General features: G+C 35.2%; 3 protein-coding genes across 3 annotated transcripts; 1 reads left to right on the top strand and 2 right to left on the bottom strand.

The window, feature by feature from the left end:
• Positions 1-1,404: 1,404 nt before the first annotated feature.
• Positions 1,405-3,723, top strand: LOC140984975 (metacaspase-1-like). The gene is made up of 5 exons (XM_073452687.1): positions 1,405-1,957; positions 2,255-2,579; positions 2,756-2,867; positions 3,012-3,209; positions 3,503-3,723. The coding sequence occupies exons 1-5, from the start codon at positions 1,708-1,710 to the stop codon at positions 3,557-3,559; spliced, it is 942 nt and encodes a 313-aa protein (XP_073308788.1). The 5' UTR covers positions 1,405-1,707; the 3' UTR covers positions 3,560-3,723.
• Positions 3,724-3,914: 191 nt separating this feature from the next.
• Positions 3,915-6,061, bottom strand: LOC140984974 (uncharacterized). Its single transcript, XM_073452686.1, has 3 exons — positions 5,095-6,061; positions 4,502-4,662; positions 3,915-4,233 (listed from the first exon to the last, which is right to left on the bottom strand). The coding sequence occupies exons 1-3, from the start codon at positions 5,716-5,718 to the stop codon at positions 4,068-4,070; spliced, it is 951 nt and encodes a 316-aa protein (XP_073308787.1). The 5' UTR covers positions 5,719-6,061; the 3' UTR covers positions 3,915-4,067.
• Positions 6,062-8,013: 1,952 nt separating this feature from the next.
• Positions 8,014-15,977, bottom strand: LOC140985153 (outer envelope protein 64, mitochondrial). The gene is made up of 13 exons (XM_073452919.1): positions 15,522-15,977; positions 14,783-14,935; positions 14,328-14,452; positions 13,761-13,886; positions 13,145-13,327; positions 12,813-12,957; positions 12,417-12,585; positions 12,063-12,197; positions 11,725-11,925; positions 9,428-9,555; positions 9,284-9,335; positions 8,747-8,816; positions 8,014-8,426 (listed from the first exon to the last, which is right to left on the bottom strand). Exons 1-13 carry the CDS (start codon positions 15,758-15,760, stop codon positions 8,344-8,346), a joined length of 1,809 nt encoding a protein of 602 aa, XP_073309020.1. The 5' UTR covers positions 15,761-15,977; the 3' UTR covers positions 8,014-8,343.
• Positions 15,978-17,650: the final 1,673 nt, after the last annotated feature.

Raw genomic sequence — 17,650 nt, 5'->3', positions numbered from 1 at the left:
GTGCTTCAGGCATCTTAAATCCTTCAGGGATTTTCATATATATATTACTATCAAGTGATCCATATAAGTAGGCTGTAACAACATCCATAAGACGCATTTCTAAATTTTCAGATACTGCCAAGCTAATCAAATACCGAAACGTAATTGCATCCATCACAGGAGAATACGTTTCTTCATANTACATACTCTTTGTTTTTTTATGGTAATAATTCTTGATTCAGAGACGTGGTGTAGATAATGTTTTATGGTCTATTTTGTTCGAAGATAAATTTGGAGTAATCCTCAAATTACTTCACCCGTGCATGGGAACTTAGTAACAAATCAAACTTCGTATTTCTATCGACGACTTAAAAAAGAGCACCTGATTCTTTGCACCAAAAGATAGGCAGTGAGTTCAACGCTAAGGGTATATTGAGTAATTTGTCAAAGATAAAGTTGTGCAGAAGAATTAGAATCTCAATCACATATATAGCACTTGGGAAATTTTGAGACCAGAAATCTAACTTTATGAATAAGAAAAATGAGGGGACCAATCTTACCAAAAGCAAATCCATGCATATTTGTAATATTTTTCTCTCCGTGTAATGAAAGGTGTTCCGACTAGCCTTTTAAGGATCAAGAAACTCAGAAGATAAGATGATAAACACGCATACTGCGGTCTGTTTCCGATCGAATGCGATTACAAACAAGATACAAAAACTACAAAAAAAAAAAAAATGAAGCTAAACCCAGATTTCACTCATTTGTCAACTGTTAAAAACATCACCAGAATATTTCACTTTCGAAAAAGAATCTAAAAGGGGTCTGCACTCCATAGATGCAAATCCTGCAGGATATTTTTGACTTGTGCCCATAATATTGCTCTATTGAAGTCATTTGCTCCAAAGAGTGAATTAAGGCCTCTACATAAGTTTGATATATATGCTAGTGGCCTAGTGCAAAACAACCATTCTGATATGCTAGTGCAAAACAACTATTCTGTTGCAGAATTACCAGTACAAGCTAGGTACTCCAATTAGTCATGCAACGAATCTGATATTTACGATAAACATTGACAATTTACATGGTAAAGAAATGGCATCCGATTCTTCCGAGCCGTATTAAAAGATCGGTAACAATTTAAAGAGAGAAAAGCTAACGAGCAAGAGGATCACAGCCTTCATCAAAGTAATATGCCATCAAAAACATCCGTTTTCAACTCCTGATAAGAAAGAAATAGAATCCTCATTCTGCCTATAACGATAGTTACAATATACGTACCCTGATTTTGGAATTCAAACAACATGAAAGAAGGGACCTGAATAAAATGGGATAATGAAAAGTAAGGTGAAACTTCATGCCATTAAAGGACCCACTACCTGTATAGTGGGTATAAAGTTCATGTTCAGAATAAAGACTTTAATTTATAACCAGTTAACCATATTAGTTAGTCTCTATAAAACTAGGTGCTTATACTTAGTTCCATCAGAAGATTTTCTACACAAAATGTCTTAAAACTTCCTGGAGTTATATCCACCTCGGTATATAAAACTCACCTGATAGTTGATCATTTCACTTTGCAAGCAGTGAAGATGGAGATAATTTGGTTACCAAGTACTTAAGACAACCAATTCGATGACTGTCAAATAACCTTCAACAGTTGGTAATAACCAAAGCAGAGTTTTTTCACAGGCAAGCAAAGATTTGAGAGCAGAGTAAGCTAGAAGCATGACTGAAATGAAGGGAAACCCCTTGAGCTGTACGAGGAAACATAGAAAATATATAAGAACTGAGAGTTTGGATATTTCAGAGGCTACCTCGAAGCAACCTCCGAGAGGGAAGCGTGCGTTCCTATGTGGAGTCAGCTACAAGAACCAGAAGTACGAGCTCCGGGGAGCCACACAGGACCTGAAAAACATGAAAAGTTTGCTAGTTGAGCAATTCAAATTTCCCACCGATTCCATCCTCATTCTTGCAGGTAATGCTGTTCTTTACCCAGGAATAAGCATATTCATACAGCAAACACACTTTTAAATGAATGTTTTTTGGTAATACACAAAGAATTCTGAGGAACAGTAAATATTGTTGAAAAATGTTGATATACGTGGAGAGTGATAATCTGCACAAGGAAACTAAGCATGAATTTACCTTGGAAGTTGCAGCATAAAGTTGATTGATTTTGCTTCAACGAACTCAGTTACACAGGGGTTTCGGCTCTCCCTTAGATTAGGTTTCTTCTCTTGAAACTAAGCCAATAATGAAACAAATTTTACAGAAGATGAGTCCCACTGTTCTCCAACAAGGAATAATATTGAAATGGCCTTCAAGTGGCTGATGAGGGGCATTCAACATGGGGACTCGTTGGTATTCTACTTCTCGGGGCACGGCTTACGACAACGTGATCTCCATGGTGATGAGATTGATGGGTTTGATGAAACAATATGCCCTCTCGACTTTAAAACTAAAGGAATGATTCTCGATAACTACATCAACGACACAATCGTTAAACCGCTGATATCAGGTGTCACACTTCATGCTATTGTTGATTCTTGTCACAGTGGAACTGTTCTTGACTTACCACATGCTTACGATATACACAAGTAAGTACATTCTCAAATTCCAGGCTCCGTCTTTGAATAAATCAATGCATTGAAGAGATGCAAAAATGATAAAATGTTTGGGTGAGAGATAGAAAAGCGACAGACTTGCTAAAGATTTATTGGATTCTTTCAGCATTGATTCAATTCATTTCTAGTTACCCATGAACATTTGTCAGGAGCAAATGGGAGGTAGGCCATCATCCATCGGTTGATGGTAAGGGTACAATGGGTGGAAGGGCTATTTGCTTTAGTGCCTGCGAGGATTACCAACTAGCTGCAGACACATCAGTTGAGGATTTTCCCACTTATCTCTTCCTTTCTTCTCGTTTGTAGGAGTGAATAGGCATAAAACATTTCATAAATTTCAAGCATAAGCAGAAGATAATGATAAAGAATTAGTCTGATGTAGAAAGTAAGAAACTTCTCTTGCAGGCCCTCTCATCAGAAAAAGAAATGTCAGGTGCCATGACATCCACATTTATAAAAGCAATAAAAGAAGCAGTCACAAAGAACAAAAAAATAACCTATCAAGAGATACTTGATTCTATGAACAAGTCCCTCAAACAACCTGATAAAACTGGAGGGCTCGGAGCTAGAATACGGAGAGTTTTCCAACGGAAGATCTTGCAGGTTCTTTCTATATCCTTCATAAACATGCAGCTTTAGCAATTTACGTAGGCAACAAATTTGAGCCAATACGAAGTCAGCTTTGGAATTTGAAGTATAGACAGAGGTATCCAGATTTGGATAAAATTGTGAACTTTCGAGTGGAACATAATCGGGGCCGCTCCAAATTGGAAAGTTTCATATTATTAATTTATAATTTACTTATACAACACCAGAGTAAACTCAAAATACGCCAAAATTTTCATAGTGATCTTTGCACTTACTGTGAAAAGGACTAAGTTGAGAAAACTTTTCAGGACCCACTGTTATCATCATCTGAAGTGTTTGACACCAACACAGAGTTCAAGATCTAATAATGCAGAGTTCGCTGAAACATTGTAATGGCCAGTAGAGGAAGGCCTGTGGGAGGTCCTTGGTCCCTCTTCTCTAACTCTAGGACCTCTAAGGTATCAATAAATTATGTTTTTGTATTTCAGTAACATGAAAAGAACCAAAAGATATATAATGATTTTAAGCAGGTCTAAGATAATTTTAATTGCCAGATTGGGATTTAACCCATGTGATCCTTTAAGTTGCACGATGAGTATCAAGAAAATGAACATCAGCTTCATCGTAATTAAGTAAGATTAATGGTCGGGCAACGGCTTAAGATTAGGGTCTCAATATTGTATAATTATTCTTAATAATTTGTAATACAGTTAGATTTCATGAGAGATGCCTTATAAGTTACAGTGGCTAATTGCCATATTCTACAGAAGTTCCTATGAAGACCATCGGGCAATCTGAATTAAAGAATAAAGAAAATACTAGGATTATACAACAATGAATGAATATAAAAATAATTATAATGTGGATACATCGTTAAGGAGAACTCCAGAAGAGATACTTGGTTTGATGGGATGAACTGGGAACAGGATTAGCAACAAGAAATGACTTTAAATGCTTTGCGAATTTCTTAGGTTTCTCAATGTTCACAGCATGTCCTGCGTTCTTTATTATTACCAACCTCGCTTTCTCTCCTATGTGCCTGCAAATTATCGAACAAACTAATTAAAATATTAGGCATTTGATGTGTTATTTCAAAATCTCTGCTGCAAAATTATATTATATCGATTTTTTCAAAGCCCTTATGGGTGCATATAGAAATCCAATGGAAGTATGACACAAACTTCTTAATAATTTTAATTTATTTATTTTTTTGTAAAACCATATCTTATTATTTGTCAGCGTATTGAAAACCGAATACAATACATATTACAAAAGATTGGTCAAGTAGCAGAAAGTGTTTGGCTTACATTTGTAGACGGTGTGACAATTCAACTGGAAAGATCTTGTCTTGCTCTCCCCATATAATCAATGTGGGCTGCACAATCTGAGGAATATTAGAAAGCTGCCTCTCTTTGATCAAAGCTTGGATCAGTTCCTTCTTCTGTTTCACATGATCTGTACAGAAAACCTGAACAAAAATCATATAATTCAAAATTTTGTATGTTTCCACTTCTAAAATTGATCGACAGGTGAATGCAAATGAATGCCACGAGGGGACTTTAATGTTTTTTTTAGTTATATGTAACACTCGATGGTATTCATACATGCAAACACAGTTTCATTTATAGTTTCTTCATGATGCGTGCACTTGTTGAAGCAACTCACTATCTGAGAAAAATTTATGGTAACACACAAATATCGGCAAGATTATATTATATCAACTAAACCGTTTTGATGCAAGTATGTGATTCAACATGTTTACATCATTCTGTGTTTCACTCCAGTTCTACAAAGAAATGGAAGTTAAATAATAGTAATCCTTCATCATATCATCCTCGTCATGTCATCCCATGAGTGTGCCTTTAAGGAAGTTAAAAATAAATTCAAAGTGGGAACTCACATCAATGTAATCTGAGAGGAAGCAAGAGGGGACCCCTTTCGCAGGCCTAACAAAAGCAAACTTCATCAACTCCCTCAACTTCTCCGGCGACTGTGGCATCAAAATACTCGCTACCTCATCCAAATCCGACACCTCAAACAGCCCATCCCTCAGATCCTTCTCCTCCAAACAAACCCCCGTGCAGCAGAGCACCACCTTCTCAACCGCCTCCGGGAACTGAGCCGCCATGCTGTACCCCACAAACCCGCCGTAACTAATCCCCACCAAGCTCATCTTCTCCACTCCGTATGCCGCCATCAACCGCATCACGCACTCCGCCTGGAACACCTCGCTCCGTTCCGGCCGCGTCGTGGTAGAGTCACCGAAGAAGAGGAGGTCCGGCACGTAGATGTTGAAACGCGATATCAGGTGGCGGAGTAGATCGCCGTACTGCCACATGGCGTTGGCGCCAAAGCCGTGCACCAGAAGGAGATTGGGTTTCGATTTCTTGTGGGATTTGGGGACCCAGCAATGCATGATGGTCCCTTCCTCGAGATCCGTTTTCACGGAACGGAGGCCGGAATATGAGAAAAAGCTTCTGTATAACCAATCCGCTGAACCCGTGAAGCTCAAACATCTCGCCATTGTTATCCTTTCCACAAATATTCAGGAGTAAACCAGTTATGAATCAAGAAGGTTTCATCAATCTCCTTGAACATGTAGAGGGCTACAATATCATCTTGAATACAGTGTATTTGTTTATATGGTTCGATTTGAATGCGCAAAACATGATTAACAGCGAATGAAGATCATATTGAAGCGGGGAAGAATTGTCAACGGCAGAAGGTTTCTTCGGAGGAGAAACTGATTTGTTTATGGTTCCTTCTCAAGAATGACTATGATTTTGTTGGCGATACGATACAGAGTTGAATATATTCCCGTAGATTTCGGTTTCTCCGAGGTAAATGGCTTATGATTCGCAGGTCTAGTATTAATAATTTAAATTGTTTGCAAACATACCCAAATATTTCAAAATCAACTCAAACTCGAGCTTTAATTATATAAATATTCAAGATTGAGTTCGAATATTCGAAACTTAAATTTTTTTAAGACTTAGATTGATTCGGTTGTTTATGCTTAACTTATAATTATTTTAAACAAATTCTCTTATTAAAATTTATAATAACAATTACATTGAATATCACGACGAACCATACAACTGAGTAACTGCAAATCAACCCTCTCTCTCAGACTATTGTCAACATAATATGCAAATATTACTAGGATGATAAGCACTTAGGTCATCTTCAACTCAAAAATCTATTTTGATGTAAATTTTGCATTAAAATAGTGCGATTTTTGCACCAAATACAATGTCCATCTCCAACTCATTTACTTCAAATCTTATACTAANAACAAAATAATATAACATTTTAAAACAATATAATTAAAAAATAAAGGAAAAAAAATTCAAAACTCGTACAACGGAGTGAATAGGATTAAAGATAGAAAAAAATATCGGATTTTCGATATATTGAGATTATCGTATCGAAAAATAAAAAAATTTATTGAAATTTTTGGCATACCAAATTTTTTGGTTTTATATTATATTGATTTCGAAATTTTCGGTATGATAGTTATGTGAAATTTGAAAATTTTCGGTATATATCGAAATACCGAAATAATATATATAAATTAAAAAATATATAATATTTTAGATAATAAATTTAAATTTTTAAAAATTATAAAGTATATCATACCGAAATCTCAGTATACATCAAATTTCGATATAATCGGTATGTTAATTATATATATAAAAAATTTCGGTATACCGAGTCTCAGTATATCGATTTTCGATATGGTATCGGTATAAATGTTTTTAATACCGTAATTTTCGGTAAGTGTAATGCTCCAGATTTGACGACTCTCCATATTGTACAAACACGTGTCTTCTAGCGTGTTTATGTCGTCGTTTACACGCACCCTTATAAACTTTTCAGGAGATCACCGTCTCAGAATTATCTAAAATCAAGCACGCTTAACTTTGAATTTTTAAATGATTAGCTTCCGAAAAAAGATTCATCTTTGATTATATGAGTAATATTTATCAAATCTTTTAAGCTCTCATCAACTACACAATCTTATATTTAAATAATTTTAGAATCCCTCTCATTCCGGTTTGAGATCAACTCATTTATGTTCTCTTGAGCAAAAAACTTGCTAGGAGCAGATAATTGTTCGTGCAACATCATGATACAGACGATAACCCTCCGCCTTCTTTGACCCCAAGTGTCACAATACGATATACTATATGTATTTTTCGATATGATATATCAACCCTAAATAAAATCAATAGCCACAGAAAGAGTAAAAAATTCGTATTTTAGTTTAGTATATACAATCTTATTTCTATTTTTACAATAGGTTTTAATCGTTTCTCTTACAATACACGTTGGTATTATGGATGAGATTAGCAAATCATGAGAAATGAATAGGAATGATTAATATATAAAAATATATCGTTTGATATATTTTTAATTTCATGGTTATTGTTATCTTACATCTTGAATGTCTTTGCAAAACGCACACAAATACATAAGCCTATAAGACCCCCTCATTTTTTCAGCCTAAATCAAACATGATTATCCGAAGATATAATTGTAAAATTTTATTAATATCACGCTTATCACATGTTTATCATCAAAATGAAAGAGAGATGTTTAATGCAACTCGCATTGGCACATGTAGTGTCATCATGAGCACGTTGATGAAATTTAGACGACAAAAAAAAAAGAATTAAAAATGGTCACATTGCATATTCATCATGTCCACAAAACAATACCTAATGAATCAAAAAGCAATACATATTTCTTTATTATTCTTATTCATAACAACCCAATTTCTTTGTTTTTTTTTTTTAAAAAAAATCACCTTCATTAAGAGACCATTCCAATACACAAAATAAGTACACAGTTTCAATGAACAGTGCGAATATGTTCAGCAAGAAATGAACGTCTTGCCCTTAACAACGATATATAAGATCAGTCGTATGGAACGGGCAACCATTTCCTCCGGAATCCCATCACAACAGACAAAATTACAAATATATACATAATTCAAATCAATGGTTCATCGTATAGATTCGTTGCAGCCAATTTCATCCTCTGGCATGCAAGAGAGTTTTCAAAATTGTTCCCTATCATTTATTAAATGATTACATCAACGTACCTGAAAGTATTTGCTCCATTTACGAGGCGAATGGAACTCGAGTTAAGTGGACAATTTTCTTAGTCTTTTTTCAGCTAGAATGGCCAGCTTGTTCTGTGGTTCTAGGACAAGTGCGTGCTTAAAATCTGCAAGTTATCCCCAAAATATATGAGAAAACAAATAGTGAAGTAACTATAATGAACCCAGTCTGTCCAATATGCTCGAAAACGGTAGCTTCCAAACACCTCGAGAAACGTATCCCACCCATTTTTTTAACCCAAACAGGACTCGGGAAATCGACAACAAGAAATTTTAAAATAGTCCATGCACGATATTTTTAGTTGAAGAATAATGATGTTTGAATTCCATGTCCTTTTATGAGGCATCAGTTGAAAAGGATAGGGCTAATAATACCACAACGATATCTTATCATGTAGTATTTGAAGAGGAATTCACTACTTCTGACCTTGAAGAGCCTCTTTGTAGAAAAGCAGAGATTCCTTAGCTGTCCCTCGTCTCAAATAGGCCTTCACGTTCTACATTGGGAAGCACAAGTTTCTTAGATCGTTTCAAGTGCAGTATGAGTGTAGAATTCGTGTGTGCATGTACCACATGAAAGTGCAACCGAGACAAACTGCTACTTTCTCAAGCCGAGCTAAAGCTTTGATGTCTCCACCTCGAGCTCGAGAAATTAATTTTTTGAAATATTAATGAAATTATAATATACACTTAATTTTATCATAAATTGCAGTTCGAAAAACACTAATTGATTGAGCTTGAACTCGAGTACTAATGCTGTTTTTATAGAGTTAAGCTTAAGTAGGGTGTTGACTCGACTCGGTTAACCCATGTCACGATTAGTCATGGACCCTTAACACTAGTTTCTAACTCCGAGGACCTGGTTACCATCATGGAGTTGGAATCTAATTGTTGTAAAACAGAGTCAGGAAGAAGATTAGTTGGATTCATATCAATATTGAAAAGAACAAGAAGCTCCCGTCACCTTCTTATCCAGGGATATCGCACTGCTACAATCGTCTTCAGCTTGCTGAAAGCTGCATAAATAGTTCATTTATCTTAAAAATGACCGATAAAGTGCTTTCCGTGGAAAAAAATTTTTGCACAAAAAGAAAAGGATGTTTCGGACCATCCTAACTCCAAGTAAGCAGCTGCTCGATTGGAATAGTATGTTGCATTTGTCTGGTTCAGTTTTATTGCTTCGGTGTAGTAACTTACAGCTTTATTCCATTGTTTTCCTTTGTATGCAGAATTACCCTGTAAGAAAAAAATCTATAAAAATAAAAACAAAGGCATGCATCACACTAAAAAGTATTCCCGGCAATAGGACACTAAACAAGATATTTTTCTGGATATTCAGAAGAAAGTATAAACAATCGCATGCGGTCATCCTGAGTTGGCGCAGACCACAAAAAACAAAACAAAACAAACACTAAACAGCCATAGAGCTCCAAAAACCAGAAAACATTACCAAAGACTAAATTTTATGCTAGAGACTCCACAACTATTGGATGATATCTTTACTATACGCAATTTTTAAAGGTACTGCTTCTACAAACTTATATTTCTTTGCTTTGGTGCACAAGCACTAACAAATCAAGGAGAGAGGATGCTACAACAAATTCTTACTTTAATGTTGCATGCAGCAACTGCAATATCCATCAGAAAGAAAAATTCAACCCAAGTAATGTGGAAAGAGGTGATATTTTCCTCTGTAAAATAGGATGTTCAACCATACAAATTTAACATACTACAAAAATAAAAACAATTAATGGGCAACCCCATCATGGGCATTTTTATTAGAGAAAGATCGAACTTTGTCAGAGTAGGTCCACCTTTCAATTTTATTTAGGCCCCAGTATAGTCATCTTTGATCATGTATAACAGAAACAAAAAGGGGGTGAGTTTTGGAAACATCTTGGTAAATAGCATTCTTAAATTATGTCACAGTAATTAAACAATTGCAATTGAAAATGGTTTTCTGGAAAACATACACAGATGATAATATGATAAAGTCCCCGTTATAGCCTATGATGCTATCAAGATTTTATACGATGGAAGTTTTTTGCAGTCGATGGATTCAAAGTGATGCAAGAAAACAATGGAAAGGGACATAATGGGGAAAATGTACATCTTGCCACGATCATTGCAGAAAGCATTCGAGCATACTTTACTTTTTTAAGATTTCTCTATAAGATATGCAAGTTCATCCCCGGTGCAGGTGATATTGCTACCAAGGACCTCAAACTAGTCTTTTAGCTTTAACAAAGTATTCCTCGCACTAAGAGCTCCATCATCTCGTATACTGCTAAATGGACATATATAATAACAAAAAATAATTGATCTTCTCTTTTCTCTTTTTCCTTCTACTCTATTTGGAGAGGGTAAGATTGGAGGAAGGGGTTGATGATATTATAAAGTGGGAGGGGGATCCGTCCGGGAAATTCTCGGTCAAATCTTTTTTTCAATCATTTTTCTCTGCAAATAATCGTGCCCAAGATTTCAAATTTTTCCATATGATTTGGAAAACTCCTATTCCGTCAAAGATCCAAATATTCTCATGGACGGCAATCTTAGGAAAATTACCGACATCCGAGATGATGCAAAGCAAAAGGGATGGCCTAAATGTGCTCTTTGCCCCAATTGGTGTGTGTTGTGTCGCAACGAGTTGGAGACACAAGATCATATGCTCATTCATTGTAAATTGTCTAATGAATTGTGGGCCAGGGCTTTGGAAGAAATGAGATTGGTTTGGGTCATACCGAAAACAACACAAGATTTGTTTAATACGGATTTTGGACAAATGCTCGGCAAAAGAGGGAAAATTTTTTGGAGAGTGGTGATCTATGGAATTTGTTGGGCAATTTGGTTATAGAGAAATAGAAGAATTTTTGAAGAAATGGAAGACAATACAGAAGAATGTTAGGAAAAAATCAAGATCAAGATAGCAAACTGGATTGGATGTGATAAAGAATTTCAGGGATTATCGATACAGGATCTTCTACGAGATTGGACTTATGTGTATTGTTAATTGAATGTTTTATATTTCTTGGCAGTGGAAGACTAGTCCACTACATGTAATGGAAACAATCACTTGTTATTAATATTATTATGTTTCTCATAAAAAAAAAAGATTTTAAATCAAGCACTACTGTTGGCAAAAAAAAGTTAAAAGAGGAACAATTTGCATTTAACAATATTAATTCAACAAAAGCATAACACTATGAAAGGGCACCCATAGTTTATCAACAAGCAAACAAAAATAAAGTCAAGTCCTCTACCGCAAATACTTTGACACAAATAAACATAAATTCCATCAAAACAAGTAGTTAGCGCAAGTACAAAACAGATTTACTGCAATGCCAACGGCTTGAGATTAGTTGATCATGGTTTGTTTTTCAAGAAAAATAAAGAAAGAAAATGGACCTTTTCTTTCAAAAGCTCAGCAGCATCCATGTTGCCATTGGCATCTGGAAATGGCAGGGAACTTGAAACATCGTTGACTTCTTTTTGAAGAGATGAATACATATCCAAGAAGGTATCAAGTAAAAACTTATCATTTCCATGAGACGCAATAAAAGATACTGAAACTGGAGAGTCATTATGTTCTCCAAATGGTATTGTGACCTATACACAAGAATAGAACAAATGAAATCAAAGAGTGAAAGATTCAGAAGAAAGAACAGCATTTGAAATTTCTTTAAAAAGATGGTTGGAAGGGCAAGAAATACAGGATGCGGCGGGTAAACTTCACTATGAATTACCTGACAAGCTCCAGACATACTTGAAATGCTTAACAAAGTATAAGCCCTATCAGAGGAGTCAGCAGGAAGACCTTTCTTCGAGTTCAGCTTGACTGGAGCATCAGCCACTGTGGGAATTACTAATATTCCATCATCCTTCAAAACCAAGAAGAGAAATAAAGCCAACTTGATACAAATCAAAAACCAAAAAAATGCGCAAAATTCAAGACAATGATGAAATTATAAAGCATGAACTGTAATAAAAAGGTTGATAACGATCAGATATTTATATAAATCGAGGTATTATTTTGAAATAAGTCCAATTCCACCACCAAGAAGATATAAAAGGATCCATGCTCTGATAGTGGCGAGTACCTTCAAGAGGCTTTGTAGAGCAGCCCGCATCTCCGTTCTAACTTTATACAAACTTTTAATGTTATCCTGGTTTGAGTTTATTGAGGTCCAAACATGATTAGAAACTTCAGAAGCTAATTTAGGTTTTACTGATTTAACCCAATCTTCATGATTTGTTTTGAACTCATATCTGAAAAAGAGAAAAAGCCAGTCAGAGAAAAACCGAGGCTAGAATCAACAAATTTCCATAAATGCTTCTTGCATCTCAAAATAAAGTTTTTAATTTATTCCTATTAGAAATGGGTGAAATAAAGCTTTTAACAAATAAAATATTAAAGAGATATTTATACAATGATAAAAAAAAAAGCACTATTATCAGACAATGAAACAAAGAAAATATCAAGCATATGCAGAGACCTTTGTAGCAAAAGCATTACAGAAGACAGTGCTTTCAAAACAGACATTCCACTTTGCTGGTTTGCTGATTCATCACGAAAAGCTCCCAGGCTGGGAACATTTGAAGCAACATACTTCCCGCAGTTCACATGCTCAGGAGTTCGGTCTGCATATTTTAAACATATGAAATCAGAAAATGTAAATGCCAAACACTAGAACTATTTGGTGTCAAAACCCAAAACAACGCTAATTCATCTTGACAATGTACAGAAATACTTAGTTGAGACTTTTTTTTGTTCAAATTATAAGAAATAGATAACATAACATATAAATATTAAATTACAAAGACTTACAGCCAGATAGATTCTCTGTTGCTTTGCTCACAACATGGACAGTCTTCTGAATGGGAACCTTGGAAAGCTGGAAAAGATCATCAGCAATAATCAACCGCCTTGTCCTTTTAGGTGCCAAAGGATTTAACTGCAGTAGACTATAACCCACACGATGCAAAACAGATGGATCAGCAGCCAACCATCCTGAGGCATTGACATTATAATTACTAAAATAAAACGATTGACATAAAAATAAAGATCTCAAACTATTATGATGCAAAAAATGGTCCAACTTTGTTCCGAATGAAATTTGAAAGATGAGATGAATCGAGCAATTATAAGTAACCATGAAAGTATATTTGTATAATGACATTTGTAACCAAAATATGTATCTAGCAACAGTAATTAATTTTAAACTTGTAAGTTATTACGAATGACATGGTAGATCAGCCTAGGTATGAATTGTGCTCATCCTTCACAATTATATATTGCTGCCTTGAAAGAACATACAATAAAAATGCAGTTCATGATTATGATCCATGTCGATGGAGATGGACAAACATTTTGACTGTTCAAACAAGATGTGAGCTGTAATATTTAAAATTTTGAAACAGCAGCAAACTTCAGGATTGCATACCAACAGCATCCAAACTTTGGGAGTTTGGCACAACACCAATTGAAGATAAAATTCCATGAGATGGTCTGAACCCAAGGATGCCACAAAATGAAGCTGGTACTCTTATACAACCGACTGTATCAGTACCTAAAATAGGCACATCATATGATTAGAATTCTTTTCAACAATGAATACAATTTAACCAGGTAAGTACATCTTGAAGTGGTACTGTTGAAATCTCAGAACTTAGGTACGAAAGGAAACAAAACATGACCACCTATGCACTAAAACTAGCACAAAGTAAGTCAGCAACGTGACCAATTACCTCCAGAAACTAAATTTTTACCAAAGTCTTGGGCAACTGTCTCTCATTATAAAAAGAAGTTATTCACTAAACACCAATTTTATTTATGCTTTTTTTCGTTGAAGCAGTCCTGGGTCAAAACATGTATTTTTTCAAATGAAATATGATGTAATCTAATAAACAATGATAATAATAAACAAACATCATCTAAATTCAATTCAATATGACAGGTAGGGATCTCGACAATCTTGGACCATCACATTCAAAGTTTAAAATATCTCTACCAAGAGCAAAATCTAAGAGATGTCCGGCAACAGCCGCTGCTGATCCACTAGAAGAGCCTCCTGGAACATGAGATGGCTTTAGTGGGTTGGTTGGAGTTCCATAGTTCCGATTTCGCCCTGATATACTGTAAAAATGTACAAGGACAGTAATCAACAGCTGCCCTACTCCACATCAAAACTCAAAATCCCCCTCCCCGACCACCCAACACCACCATAAATGGAAAGTGAATGATTAATAAAAGGATATAGGCAATGCTATTCCAAGTTCCATTCCAACACAAGCAAAATAGAATCCTTGAATCAACACAGAAACCACTATATTGTACGACACTTTTACCTCACCTGGCAGAACAATTTTTCATAGAAAATAACATTTCCCTTTCTCGATATCTGTCGTACCCATGAGTGCTATAATGTTGTATATAAAAAGTTGAAACTAAGGCAAAATGAAATACCCTAAACCGAGCTCATCCATAACAGTCTTGCCCACACAGGTTGCCCCATTTTTAAGTAATGTCGTCACAACTAGAGCTGTTTTCCCGGCTTCGTCATGTGTCCTCTTCCAATCAGCACTTCCATATCCCGTTACATACCCTTTTACATCAATGCTACAAAATCATCAAAATGAAAGAAAACGTTTAGCAGTTTGTTGACATATCATCCATGTGACCCCTTTACTGGTGGACAATTTCAGGACCAAACTTTCTACAAAAAATAAAAAACAAAAAGAATTTGAGCTTTTCTCATTTGAAAAGCACTACTGGCTTCCCGCTAGTTCCGGATCCAAGTGCATCACAATCATATTTATTTGGTACTACATTTTACACCAACACAGGGAACTTCTCGCATCCAAAGATTTACAATAACCAAATATCGCAGATTCTTTTCATCCTAATTCATAAGCCAAAAAAATCAATATGAATACCATGTCAAGAAAAGATGATGAATAAACTTGAGTTCTTCTCTTCTTATGCCTAGAAGCTTCTCAGCAAGACCAAACAAATTAGCAACATTCAAAAACAGGTGAAAAAACCCAACCATGAAACTAATAATTAATGCAATCTTTCTAACAAAAAAATATGAAGCTGAATAACGGAGCAACCACACCACACCAAACCAAACCAAACCAACCGTGCACATAATATAATAAACATTAAAAAGTGCAAAACGAAAAAACAAAAAATGACCACATACTTGTCATTGATGGCGAATGTGAGGCCAGAGAGAGGGAGACGAGAAGCCGGAGGCGGCGGCTGAGGAAATGGAAGAAGCTCGAATCGCTCGATAAAAGCTCCGAAGTCTTCTTTAACGGAGCTCTTAGCTTTGATCCGACGCCGCTGCACCTCCGCTAGGATCAAAACTCCGGCGATACCCACGCCGATCACCACCCACACCTTCGGGTTTGAAGCACTAAATTTGGATAATTTAGACATTTTCCTACTGAAATATTGATGAGAAGTCGGCTAATAGCGGAAATGGTTTTTCGTGAAGGGCTCCAGATTCCCCTTGAAAATTCAAAACAGAGAATGGGGTTTTAGAGAGAGACAGAGCGAAGGGTTTAAGGAGAGAGAAAATGAAGGGTTTGGTTGGTATGATGTTCGTGCTAGAAATGTTGACAGCGTGCTGAAGCGCGATCGGTCGACGCGACTAACCCGAAAATGTGGGCGTGTGTTTTTATCCGTTTTGGGTTGTCGAAGACAAATGAATCAAATCGTGAGTTTTTGAATATAAATATTTGATTTATATTTTAATTTATTGAATTTGTTCAAATTTGAAATTTTTTTAGTCGAATTTGAGTGAAAATTATTTTTCTCGATAATTCACGAGTCTTAATATTTTATTAATATAATTATATTATATATATATATATATTTCGAGATTTTTGGACGTTTTAAGCTTCCTAACTTTCATTTTCGAATGTTACTATCCGAATAATAGTTCGAATATTTCACAAATAGGTTTGAAGATTTCGAGTCAAACTAAAATTTTCTTTCGAGCCAAAAAATTAACAAAATTTGAGTTTCAAATCGAGCTCAAAATCAAATATATTTAATTCGAGCCGAATTTGAACTTTAAATTTTGCTAATATTCAGCTCGGTTCAATACGTTACACTTCGAGTGGACATGAATCGAGTTAAACCAAGGAGTACAAATCGAGCTCGACTCGATTTAATTTTTTTTTGTTCGAGTTCAAAATCGACCGAGTTATCAATTTCGAGGTAAACTTCTAGGTTAATGAATTTTATATTTGTTTTAGGGGTGTCAAAATTAGATACGACCCACCAACCCGATACGATTCAATCCGAAAAAAAATCAGGTTTGGGTTAGATCGGGTTGGATCCGATAGCTGACCCGAAAAAAAATGATCGGGTTGGGTTGGGTTCAGGTTAACCCAAGTTGACCCGAAAATTTTAATTTTTTTAAAAAAATATAATTAATAAATATTGTCTATATTTTTATATATTGTATGTCTGAAAAANATTTCTTTAAAAGAAATTTTAAAAAAATCGAAATCGGGTTAATCGGTTTGAACGTATTGATCAGGTTGATTCGGGTTCGGTTTCGGGTGTTTCGGGTTGGCTCGGGTTCGGGTTCGGGTGTTTTCGGGTTGAGCAATTTTTGAATAGTACTATTACTCAACCCGATCCAACCCACCCGAATTGACACCCTTAATTTGTTTGCTACCATGGTACTGTGTATTTTCCGACTTGTTAGGTTAATATGTTGGGCTTCGGGGATTTTCACAATTTATTTGGGGACTTGATAACGTAAATAATTAGATTTTTGGTTAATTATTTATATTTATAGTGTATTTTTGTAAATAACCATTGATTATGTGAATTCCAAAATCCGTATATACTAATTAATGCCTAGAAATTGTTCATCAAGTTTAATTTGTACTAAATCTGCAAATAATTTTTTTTCCCTTTTGTGATTTTACAATGGTAGGCGAATGATATGCTTTAACACATGTTTAATGAAGAAGACTCTTTTTCATTTAGAAAATGAAAAATATCATATTATAAATGTTAACATCGGAAGATGATAATGGCAACGCGATTGTTCATTCCAGACGTCCCACCGTCGCCACTACCATTGATTAATTTCGAGAAAAGGATGTCTAATAATAGAAGGTATATAATCAGGGTTTGTTTTTCATTCACCCAAATCCTAGCTTTTCTCGCCTGTTATAATTTTTTAGCAGAGAAGCTGACATAAAAATCTCATACAAAATCCATTTAATTTGCTTGGATTTTAGTTTATATAATTTTGAATGCTCAACTATCTTTTCCAACTATATTTTAAATTATTATACCGGATTT

The sequence above is a fragment of the Primulina huaijiensis genome, chromosome 9, assembly GCF_012295235.1.
Source record: "Primulina huaijiensis isolate GDHJ02 chromosome 9, ASM1229523v2, whole genome shotgun sequence".
Lineage (NCBI taxonomy): Eukaryota > Viridiplantae > Streptophyta > Magnoliopsida > Lamiales > Gesneriaceae > Primulina > Primulina huaijiensis.
Note: the sequence above shows the minus strand (reverse complement) of the source record. Positions and strands in the feature narration are given on the sequence as shown.